The sequence below is a fragment of the Carassius gibelio genome, chromosome A2 (genome assembly GCF_023724105.1).
Source record: "Carassius gibelio isolate Cgi1373 ecotype wild population from Czech Republic chromosome A2, carGib1.2-hapl.c, whole genome shotgun sequence".
In the NCBI taxonomy this organism is placed as follows: domain Eukaryota; kingdom Metazoa; phylum Chordata; class Actinopteri; order Cypriniformes; family Cyprinidae; genus Carassius; species Carassius gibelio.
This window is the reverse complement of record NC_068372.1, coordinates 8,158,725-8,170,466: the sequence shown is the minus strand read 5'-3', so window position 1 is coordinate 8,170,466 and position 11,742 is coordinate 8,158,725. Positions and strand designations below refer to the sequence as shown.

General features: G+C 37.4%; 1 protein-coding gene across 1 annotated transcript; it reads right to left on the bottom strand.

The window, feature by feature from the left end:
• Positions 1 to 1,391: 1,391 nt before the first annotated feature.
• Positions 1,392 to 11,407, bottom strand: mfsd8l2 (major facilitator superfamily domain containing 8-like 2). Its single transcript, XM_052612428.1, has 12 exons — positions 10,988 to 11,407; positions 10,561 to 10,746; positions 10,377 to 10,439; positions 8,976 to 9,095; positions 8,810 to 8,889; positions 8,134 to 8,431; positions 7,751 to 7,824; positions 4,532 to 4,745; positions 4,127 to 4,249; positions 3,792 to 3,922; positions 2,907 to 3,015; positions 1,392 to 1,752 (listed from the first exon to the last, which is right to left on the bottom strand). Exons 1-11 carry the CDS (start codon positions 11,064 to 11,066, stop codon positions 2,935 to 2,937), a joined length of 1,449 nt encoding a protein of 482 aa, XP_052468388.1. The 5' UTR covers positions 11,067 to 11,407; the 3' UTR covers positions 1,392 to 1,752; positions 2,907 to 2,934.
• Positions 11,408 to 11,742: the final 335 nt, after the last annotated feature.

Sequence of the window (11,742 nt, the reverse complement as noted above, 5' to 3'; positions counted from 1 at the left end):
AGTGATCACTGTGCCGCCTTCTCGCAGTGTGTGTGTTAACGCTCTTCCTGCTCATCCCTTCTACAGATGTGAACACGTATGTGGGATTGGGATTATAATCGTTTTTCACACAGGATTATGAGATCATGTGGATTGAGGGGTGAAAGGTTAAATGCTTATTGCTCTGCAATACAGTGAGTGGAATGGACCATTTTCCTGTCTCTCTGGGTTTGGTCAAATGGGAGACTGTAGCACGTTATTGCAGCATTTCCTTCCACAGCAAAATGAACAATTAAAGGGATAGTTCACCCAAAAATGAAAATGCTGTCAGTACTTACTTAGCCTCTTGTTGTTCTGTGGAACATGAAAGAGTTTCGTTCCCACTGACTTCTATTATATGGACACAATTGAAGTCGACATCCCAGAGGATATTCTTTCTTTACAAAAGAAAGAATGCGTACAGGTTTAGAGCAACCTGAGGGTGAATGAATAATGATGAAAGTATTTTCACTTTAGGATGCACTATCCCTTTAAAGTGACACAATTTACACAATCACCCTCATAATTGAAGAGATATCGGTCAAAAAATTAATTAGTAGCCTTTCGATAACCTTGGGCCACTGTAACCACTGTCATTGATGCCATAAACGCCATGGCAACAGTGTTGACTTGCTTACTACATTAATGCCAGTGTAGCTATACATTAAGTCAGGGGTGTCAAACTCAATTCCTGGTGGACCAGAACCCTGCAGACTTTAGATTCAACCCTAATTAAACACACCTGATCCAACTAATCAAGTCCTTTAGGCTTATTAGAAAACTACATGATATGTGTGTTGGAGCAGGGTTGGCTCCGGCCCTCCAGGAATTGAGTTTGACCCCCCCGCATTAAATAATGCATATTAAGCTAAAAGATAAAGATCCCAGCTAAAACAGAGATGAAATACATTACTGAACTCATAACAATTACTTACAACTCATAAATAAAATATCAGTGATAATATATATTTATAGCATTTACGTTTAGAAAAAAAAGCTATTAAATGAGAGGACACCACAATGATGTTGGTATTGATTCATTCCAAGTGTCTATATTTGGTGAACACATATTTGAATGAGTTTACAGTAATAATATTTCAAAACAATCTACAAACAGCAGATCATACGCACCAGAGGACGCATAAATATTCAGTTTCCCTCTTAAGATGAGTAAATATCCAAAGGAATGACCGAAGGTCTGTGCACAATAATTGCATGTATCATTTGTTTTTGGAAAAAATTCACACACACACACACACACACACACTCATGCATTGAGTCCTGCAGTTCTTTTCAACGTCAGTCTCTTTAAGGGGCAATAGTGCCATCATGTGTTCATTCCAGACAAATTGCCACACTCTTTCATAATGGTATATCAGGAGATCCTCAAACCATTTATTTACATTAAAAGAGTCACACAGTAAATACGTTGACTATGCTAAATGAAATCAGAAATGATTAATATAAAAACTGCAGTATTTAACAAAACTATGCCAGATTTAAGGATACGTTATGCCAAACATACTAAGTGTGTGTGTGTGTATGTGTGTGTGTGTGCGTGTGTGTGTGTGTGTGTGTGTGTGTGGTTGTGTGTTCGCCCTTCTCGCTGTTTGCGGTCTGCTAGTCCTGGCAGGGTCTCTTATCTCCCACTGTTTCAGCATCTGCTCTGTACAGCCCCACACGAGCGCTCAACTTTGGCAGACAGACCGCAGAGAGAGGGGCTCTTGATCTGTGCTGAAATATGAAAATCACACAGATAGATTCATTTACCAATGACAGCTTTTGTCATTCTGCAAAGAGTGTGATTTGGAGTCATAATGTTGACTGTCGCTAGCGGATTATAGCATTTATTATTCAACGGCCCACCTCTTTGCTTTTAGCACCATATTTTGTCCTGTTTTCCATTCTGAGCAGTTTCTATAATGTGGTTTAAAGCTGCATGGCTGGAGTCTGTGTCGGTTTAACTCAACACAGACAAAATAAAAGTTCTGTCTGTGTTCAAACAACAAGAAGTCACACTAATACAGACAGTACAGTAAAACAGATAAACACATTTTCTTTAAAGATGAAATGTGTATTGTTTCCATGTCACAGTAATTTCCCTTGTGAAAAAGAAGTACACATCAGGACACTACAAGTGCACATTCAATACAATTATGCCCTCTAGTTTTCTCTCTAGCTTAACACGCAGAGACAACTGTAAGATAGACAGTGATGGCTAATGCTGTGGCACTATCAAAATATTGCTATGAATGTTTGAATGTTCTTATTAGGATGACCAAACAACATTAGCTCAGTCAAGGAGCTCTATGATCTGAAGAAAGATCTGTTAGCATTAGCATTGCTATACAGTCTTGATAGTAGATTATTAACTTGCGCAAAACCCACAGAAATATGCTATTTTAAACCTGTAATCTTTAATGGTAGGCATCATGGCCACCAGTTTTTTGTGAGCCGATAATATGAGCCATAAATAACTGGAAAATGACATCATCATGATGATGCTTATTTGCTGATAGCGTCAAAAACTCACACAGTACCAACTCCTTCACTAGCAAGCACTATCCTTAACTGATGCAAAAGGCAAGAGACTAAGAGAATATAAAAAATATATATGTAAATATGCATATAAACTGCATATAGGTTTCATATATGCGCATATATCCTCATATAAGCTCTTTCCATGTGGGTTGTGACACCTACCCAGCAAGGGCCAATGGGATCATGCTAAGTCTTGTGTAGCTGGACTCAACCAATGGCAAGAGTTTGGTGTGCGACTATCTGTTCATTTTAGACCAATTATTAATTTATTTTTCAGATCTATTAAGTCATGCTGCTTACTGAAATTACACAACTACCCAGTAAACAATGTGAGCTCACTGTGTCACCTGTATCGTGTGTAGTGAAGGGTGGCGTCTATCCTCCGTTCTCTGAGTCCTCTGCATGCTCCACCCTGGGCGGCTCCACCAGCTTCTCATAGGACAACACCATCATGATCTGACCACAACATCCACCAGTTAGTCTCCGTTTTAAAGGGTCATTTCACAAATGACACAGACTTTTTTTGGATAATTAAAAATCTGTCATTTCATTTTGTAAATTTATTTTATTTTTTATTTATTTTCCTTAATATAAAATAAATAATACATCTACAAATAAACTGGACAAATTAATTTTCTTTTTATTTGTGTATTCACTTTTTTGGGGTTTGTCAAAAGGGAACCATCTTGAATTGTCACCCCTGTTACTATGATTTTTTTTATAGCAAATAATTACTAATAAAAAATAAATAAAAAAATAACTAATTCAATATGGACATTCATGAGAATTTCGACATTAAACTTGTATGCTAGACCCCTTGTAGTGTCAGGGGCTTGAGCACAAGTCTAGAAATGACAAAAAAAAAACATAAAAAAAAAAAAAACTCCCAATCTTGTCACTGTCAACCCTGTTACTTATTTGAAGTAACACAACATCTTAATGTTATAACAATAAAGTTGCTTGATATAGCACAATACAATTTGTTAACACTTGATAGGATTCACTGTCTGATAAAATGTTTAAAATCTAACATGTTTACTTATTTCTAAATCACCTTATTAAAACAAAAAGGCCAGAGACTCTAATGACTCTACAATCTCAAACAAATAGGGATCTATAATAGTCACAAATCATTAAATGTAATTATATTTGAGCTGGTAAATGTGGTTATGATGACAAACTAAGGGAAATCTCTGGTGATTTTCAGAATCAGTCATAATGAGTCTACACACCATGATGAGGGTCAGTAGGAGCATCATCATACCCAGCATCACATATAGATTTCCTATTAGACCCCCTGCCCACAGGGGCCCGAGAATGGTGGCAAGACCCCCGACTGAACGCCGTACACCCTGACTAAAGCCTGCAGACACACACACACACACACACACACACACACACAACACAAAGTCATTAAATAAACAGCACATCGTTTTGAATATCTAAACAGTGACAATAAGTGACACTTAAAACTCAAACATGAGTGTTACATGTTTACTCAAGAGCTCATCTATCTTTTTCTTCTGTCTCTTTTTGTATTCTCGGCGGACTTCTCTTTGTTTCTCACCTTGTGTTTTCTCAGCTGTAACCTTAGAAAAGAGAGACACCTGAGACACTGCAACGAAAGGAAGTCCTAGTAACTGCAGGAACACTCCGATGATGAACTCAATCAACTCGAATGCAAAGCCACCTAACAAAAGACATATCGAATTGAGGATGAAAGCCAGAATATCACAGATGATAGATAGATAGATAGATAGATAGATAGATAGATAGATAGATAGATAGATAGATAGATAGATAGATAGATAGATAGATAGATAGATAGATAGATAGATAGATCAATTTAAAGCAGTTCCAAACTAATAATGCATTTCATTGAGTTGGCACCAAACTGAGCAGGCATATTGTGTCTGTCCATGCCCAGGTGTATGCCAGTTTCTCTGGACGTCTGCCACACACACACACACACCTTGTGGATTGGCCAGAAAGATGAGGCACCAGACACAAGCCACGCTGCAGATGAGCAGCCCCACCGCCAGCACCACCCGGTCCTCCAGCACACGGCTCAGCCAGCGCACCAGGAAGAAGCCTGCAATTACCTCCACCCCACACAGACTGTACATCACACTGTTCCCCAGCTCACCCAAGCCAAAGTACTTCTGCGTCAGAGGGGTCACCATGGTCTGGAGATGAGAGAACACAGACATCAACCATTCAGAACACTCTAGAAACCACATAGCAATAAGCTTAAAACAGATCAGAAAAACTAATGGCATATTTTTACATTAGTAAACATCACTCACATTTTCTTCAGGCAATATAAAGTAAATGCAAGATTATAATTTATCTAGCATATCTTTCATATGGAATAAGAATAAAACTAGGCATGATATATCTGATAAAGATAATGAAAAGGAACATTTTGAACTCTATAACCAGTTTGTCATGTATCTAGGTCAGGCAACTGGGAAGGTAAATGTGTGTCAATTTCAAATATGTGATTATATTAAATCAATGCTTAGATTAGATAAGATCATTTTAAATTTAGATTTACCTACTACTGTGATCCTTAATCAGTCATAATTGGACAGACATTATTTAGTAGCTCGGATAAATTTAAGACACCGTGGGGGGTCTGGTGACTTGCTTTCAGAAGTATTGTGCCAATTCAAAGCAGATTTTTAATGCAACTTTGAATCCAAAATAACATAAAAATATGTTTTATTTCTTATTACTATGATTATTATTATTATTATGTACTGTGCTCTGATTTAAACAACTTTACAGTAGAAGTAATACACACATTTAACAACGCATTTAATTTTGTGTTTTTATAATTATAAGCTTCAATTGTTTTTTTGTTTTTTTTTGCTTTTAAATACTACAAATAGCTCAAATTTTTTTTTAAAAGGATGTCAGGAAGTATGTTTTTCATGAAAACATACTTTGTTTAAAATTCCTCAAGTTTCGTGTTAAACAAAACCCTTTTTACCTCATCAAAAACAGCTGTGTTCACACGACCTGTTTCAGTGCATGTCTCTTTAAATGTTAATGAGCTACTGCTTACCCCACCCCCCTCTTCCATGAGGAGGACTCCATATATGGCTCGAAGATGCCCTTATTCAAATAGAGCATCACAGTCCCGCCCACAGCCCGAGAGAGCGTTGGTGCCGGAAGTAAATTTCCCATTCATTTCTCCCATTGACTTTCGGAAAAATCAGTATCTAAAGAGTTTTAGAGCATGTGTGAGGATAACCAGCTACGGCTGAACTCATAAGCATATAACATATCATTTCAAGTGAAAGAATTAAGACAAAATCCAAAAAAAGTCAAAGGTACAAGACTGTGTAAATATTTTCATTTCGAGCGCAGGAACTACCCATCCTATAAACCACCGCGCCTCATGGAATTCGACTGGAGCCCACAGCCGCTAACGAGCCTTTTGAGCGACTTCCAAATCTGATGACGGCCGCTCTCGCAAACTTTTTCCTCCAGTGAATTTTATTTTATATAGTGAATGTGCAGTAATAGCAGTTCTTTCAGTATTAATCATGTAAATGAATAGTGTTTTATATATGTATTGTGTATTGATTTTTATTTTTATCATCGTGTATTTTATATTGTGTGCGTGTGTGAAAGTGGTTAATGATAACGTCAGCAATGATGCAGGGCTTTGTACCTGACTGCAATCACCGCTCAGTCGTCAACACTTGTTGTTGCCATACAAATGTTCAGTAAATGCACAAAAAGGTATGTCTAGGCTAAATATTGTTTTGACAGTGGCATTATAAAATGGATGATGACTAACATTACCAACCTCCCTGCAAAACTCTCATGGCAGCCAAGGAGATCATGATTGCACTGATGTCTACCATGCAAAAAAGCAACACATTTTTTATAAATGATCTTCAGTCTTCATGGACCTTCGCGGGGTTTAACCAGACGGTTACACGAGCTCCACCAATCAGATGCATCACTGTGGGATTGTAGGATTTTTCAGGATTGTGGGTAATGAAGTACTTAGCCAAGACATCGCAATAAAAGGCATTTATATCAAAACAAGTTTAGAGCCCCATGATCCTTTTGCGTTTATATGAGCATATACTATCGCTAAGTACAGCCGTAGCTGGTTTTAAGTCTACCATGTATGGTTACGTTTTTATGGCTTATACCCCAAATGTCAATGCAGAAATTCCATTGAATTTTTTATTCCAGCACCAGCTGTGGGCGGGACTGTGATGCACTATAGCCAGCAAAAAACAGCTGCAAATTAAAACAGCACACTAAAAAAATAAAAAGTAAAAAAAAGTAAAAAAAGTAAAAAAAACAGGTAAAAAAATAAAAAGTCACAATATATTTGTAAATGGCCATTTGATTTACATCTCAGAGAAACTGAGAAGATTCTTAACAAGGACGCAAACTAGTCAGTGTTTGACAAAAATTGGCGTTCTTATCATACTGCTATCATAGTTTGTTGCTAGCATATTTTAGCATTTTGGTAACCTATTCTTAACACGTTTAAGCACACTGCTGGCATGTTTCAACATTCTAACACATTTCTAAGATATTTTAGCATTTACTAGCAATGTTTTAAAATGTTGAGCACATTTTTTCCATATTTTGCTTCCATGCTATTAGTGTGTTTTATCATGAGATTAGCTCACTGCAAACTTGTTATATCATGTTTTATAATGTTGCTAGCCAGCATTATGTTTGCATTTCGGATTATGTTAGTATGTTTTAGCATATTGCTAGTTTTAAAATCTTTCAAGCATATTGTTAACACTCTGATAAAGTATGTTTTATCACACTACTAACATTTATCACATATCTAACATATTTTAGCACACTGCTAGTATGTTTGAACATGATGTATGTTGTTAGCATGTTTCAGCATATTGCTACAATGTCCTAAACTAGTAGCTAGGCTTTGCTAATGGTTCCATAAATGGGATCCATTACAGCATACCAAGTCAGAATATTCTGAAAGTCTGTGCTGAGTTTGTTGGTCATGGCTTGAAAGCTCTAATGTGGCCTAATATTTTTGGTTTCAGAAGAAGAGCAGGTTGGCTTTGTTAAGCCCTTGTTGCTGATCCCCACCAAATCTGACAATAACAAGTGAACCAGCACTGCCACTTGTGCCATATTGAAAAAAAAGTAGTTACATGAGGCTGATGACGACTTTTACCTCGAGTGCTGTCTGATTGAAGAGAGTGATGAACTGAGCGGTGAGGAGAACCACCACCTCCTCCCTCAGAAACTCTACAGAGCCAAAGAGAGAGAACTCTGTAGATCTCAGTCATTTCAAAGCTGCCGAGACATGATTGAATATAATGGAGATATCCACCATGCGTGCACACACACACACACACACACACTGCAATCGTAGAGCAAATACAGAATGAGTTGATCAATAAAGCTTTTTCAGGCCACTACTCTCTCAGATTAGCACCTCGGATACAACAAAGAAGGAATCAATGTCACACCAACTCAAAATTCTCTGCCAAACACACACACACACACACACACGCACTGCACTTTTGTCATTTGACAATAAACTCTGGGCTTCACCTTGACTGGCACTGAAGTTTTCAAAGGGGTCAGAGGTGTCTAGAGAGGGTGAATCTGGAGGAGAAGGTGGGAGTTCAGATGAGAGCTGGGTCTCTGTCTGTTCTGGACTGACGGAGTCATACGAGTCCTCTGCTGCAGCCATGCGCTCATCCTCTAGACTCATGAGCGGCTCATCTTCTTCACCTCTGACCTCTCTGAGAGGCATGTGCTGCTCAGGGAAGGAGTCCAGTGGTGGGATGTCCCAGTACAGAACCATTACTGCAAACTGCATAAGCACCCACATCCCGCACATGAAGAGCTTGGACAAAAAGAGCACAGGGACAGCAAGCTTTAAAAAAAATTAATTTCATTTGTAACACATTACAATAAAGTTTAATTAGTTAACATTAGTTTATGCATTTACTCATAATAACTAAGTAGTACATTATTACAATATTTATTAGTCTTTGTTACCAACTTTTCATTGTTAGTTCATGTTTGCCAAGGACCATTAAATCATATTACCCAACCATGCCCTAATAATACTAACTCTACTTATGATCTCAGTCAGGTCTGTTACATTAAGGAAACATCCAAAATGTGCAGTGTTTCCAAGCGGCATCAATCATTATGTGCAAACATAATGTGTTTGAGAATTCAAGTAAATTAATAAGAAATGAGTAAAAAACAGACTTACCCCAGGCGAGGTGTACTTATTTACAACAAATGGACCCAGTTTGAAATCACACAACCTTAGGAAGATATTGAAAGCAGGACCTGAAAGTGAAAAAAAGCACATTGAGTAAATATTAAATGGAAGAAAGTGCTTTTGCCATTTATTATGTTGTAGAACACTGACTCACCGATCAGAAGTCCGGCCTGACGGCACGCCATGACAGCAGCAAAGACTCCAGCTCGCTCATCAGGGAGAGTAGTGCGTGTGAGGAATCCAAAAATCGAGGAACCCGCTCCTGCTCCAATACCTGATGGATGCATGAAGTAGTTTATGTGTGATACACTCAGCATTCATGGAAATATAGACGTTTTTATTTATTTATCTATTTATTTATTACTATGTCAAAATTTATAGAAATTATATTTCGCATACAGAAAATGAATGCATTTTTATTAGGACTTTTTTTCCCCACTTCATTTTGCTCCCAATTCTGAATCTATGTTACAATACATTATGTCATATTTAATATATTCAATCATATAATGTATTAATTATAAAAATACAATATCAAATATACAATGTTAAATATATAACTGTGTGTGTGTGTGTGTGTGTGTGTGTGTGTGTGTGTGTGTGTGTGTGTGTGTGTGTGTGTGTGAGCTGAAAGGCCTCTTCTAATTCTGCAGCCAATGAAGTCTGGTTCTTTATCTGATGTAAGCTGGTCCTGCTACAGCAAAATCCTTCACCTCCCCAGCTCCACCTGTCTCTGCTACAGGAATTATGTATGACTATTCATGCAGCATCAGCATACAGTATCTTAGGCGCACACATATAATAAATATAAAGATAAATATAAAGATAAAAAAAACATATAAAAATTATTTGTGTTTGGGACGCTGTAAGCAGGAGACTAGTGTATACCGTAAGTTTGAAAGCGTTTAGCTTAAATGATTAATATGAATAATCAGTGCTCCTAAACTGCTGCTGAGGTCGTATTCTCAAGTGAAGTGAGTTGAGGCTTGGACCCGGAAACAGCGCTTCTTACGTCATCACTTAACAACCGAATAATTACATGGGTATGACACAGGTATTACAAGCAGATGGTGACTTATGAGGACACAACCCATGTCTCTATTTTTCAAAACGCTTATAAATCATACAGAATGAGTAAAAATGCACAAAGTTTCCTGTGAGGGTTAGGGTTAGGTGTAGGGTTGGTGTAGGGCTATAGAATATACAGTTTGTACAGTATAAAAACCATTACGCCTATGGGATGTCCCCAATTTTCACAAAAACAAACGTGTGTGTGTGTGTGTGTGTTTATTTTATAGTATATATTTTATACTTTATTATACATAATAGATTCACACATCTAAACCAGTTATTGTGTCTGGTCAGGATGATTCAACACTGCACTAATTACAATCTAATGAAAATCAACAGATTTCATTAACAACAGATCTCTCTGTTAGTATCTGTTTGATGTTTCATATTTCATTAATGTTCATGCTTTGCACCACAGGAGCAGGGACGTTCACAAAAAACCTTTTGAGACTAACAGAACAATGCAACTTCAAAATATCCTCACCTGCAACAAGTCGGCTGGACAGAAGAAGCCATTTTGAATATCCCATAAAATACATGAAGTTTCCTATAAGAAAAGTGTGTTGCAATGAGCAATTCAAAGAGATCATAACTGCACAAGAACAAGGGATTTTTGATGTATTTCAAGACCCACGTCACATCATACATCTTCATTCTTCAGTACTGACCCACAATTTCAAACACATTGGAGAAAAGGATGATGGTCTTTGTAGCTCTGGTCTTGTCTGACCAGTGACCAAACACTGGACCAGAAACCAGCGCACTGAAGCTGAACGCAGATAGACCCAAGCCAAGAAAATAAGGTGGTGCCTCTAATAGCTGCAGATATCTCCATATAGTGGGCAGAATGACAGCTGGGAGAGAGATAGAAGACAATTTAAACAGAAGATGTGCAAAATTCAATCAATACAGTCACCATTAATACAGTTTAAGGCTTTCTTGAAGATATTAAACACTATCGATTCAAACAAGCAATCTTGCTGCATGGATTTTTTTTTTTTGTATTCGAGAAGAGAAGAGAAGAGAAGAGAAGAGAAGAGAAGAGAAGAGAAGAGAAGAGAAGAGAAGAGAAGAGAACTAGTCAAATGTACTTACCGTATTCCACACCACTCAAAAGAAATATTAATCCAATAGTAAGAAAAGACAGCTTTCTTTTTTGTCTGTAATCCATCATAGAGTTTCTGTAGGTTATTTTCTCAGCATTTGATCATTCCTCTTCCCCACGGTCCAATTATTGTAATGAGAAGGATGATGTTCTCCATTACTGACTCTGGTATGTAACCTCATCTTACTGTAGGCTATGTCTCTTTTTTTGTGGGTCAAGGCAAATTTATTATTCAGCACACGAAAAAGTTTCAACCATGTGGTGTCGGCGAGTTTAGAATTTAAGATGTGGTTTTGATGATTTTACGCAAACACGCTGTCATTGTTCAGTGGATCCCTTTTCCTCGAATATGATCAGTCAGGTCCCACTCATGAGCTGAAGATAAATGCTGCATGATCTCCCTCCTCATTGATGCAGCACTGAAGATAAACGGGGTTCAGACTCTTCCAGGAATGTCTGTACAGAGAACAATCACCAGAGATCTAGTATTACCTGTGGGCTTGAATCCATTATTTATCATGTTCAGGTGAAGTGGACTGTAATTCTACTCCCTTTAAGCTGCATCTTCACTTCTTTGGATCTTTATTACAGAAATACAGCTAATTACTAACTGACAATGATATATATTAGATTCATACATAGGGTTACACTTCATGATAACTTCATTAATAAGTCATTAACAAAAAAATATTTTTATTATAGTATCACTAACAAAAATGTACTGTGGTATTACATGTTTTTTTTT

What these genes read in the sequence shown, in the direction of transcription:
- mfsd8l2 (XM_052612428.1), bottom strand. Translation starts at nt 11,066, where the DNA reads ATGATGGATTACAGACAAAAAAGAAAGCTGTCTTTTCTTACTATTGGA. An exon ending in CAATGTGTTTGAAATTGTGG is followed by an intron (nt 10,440 to 10,560) that starts GTCAGTACTGAA and finishes CTTTTCTTATAG; the next exon opens with GAAACTTCATGTATTTTATG. An exon ending in TCAGGCCGGACTTCTGATCG is followed by an intron (nt 8,890 to 8,975) that starts GTGAGTCAGTGT and finishes TTTCACTTTCAG; the next exon opens with GTCCTGCTTTCAATATCTTC.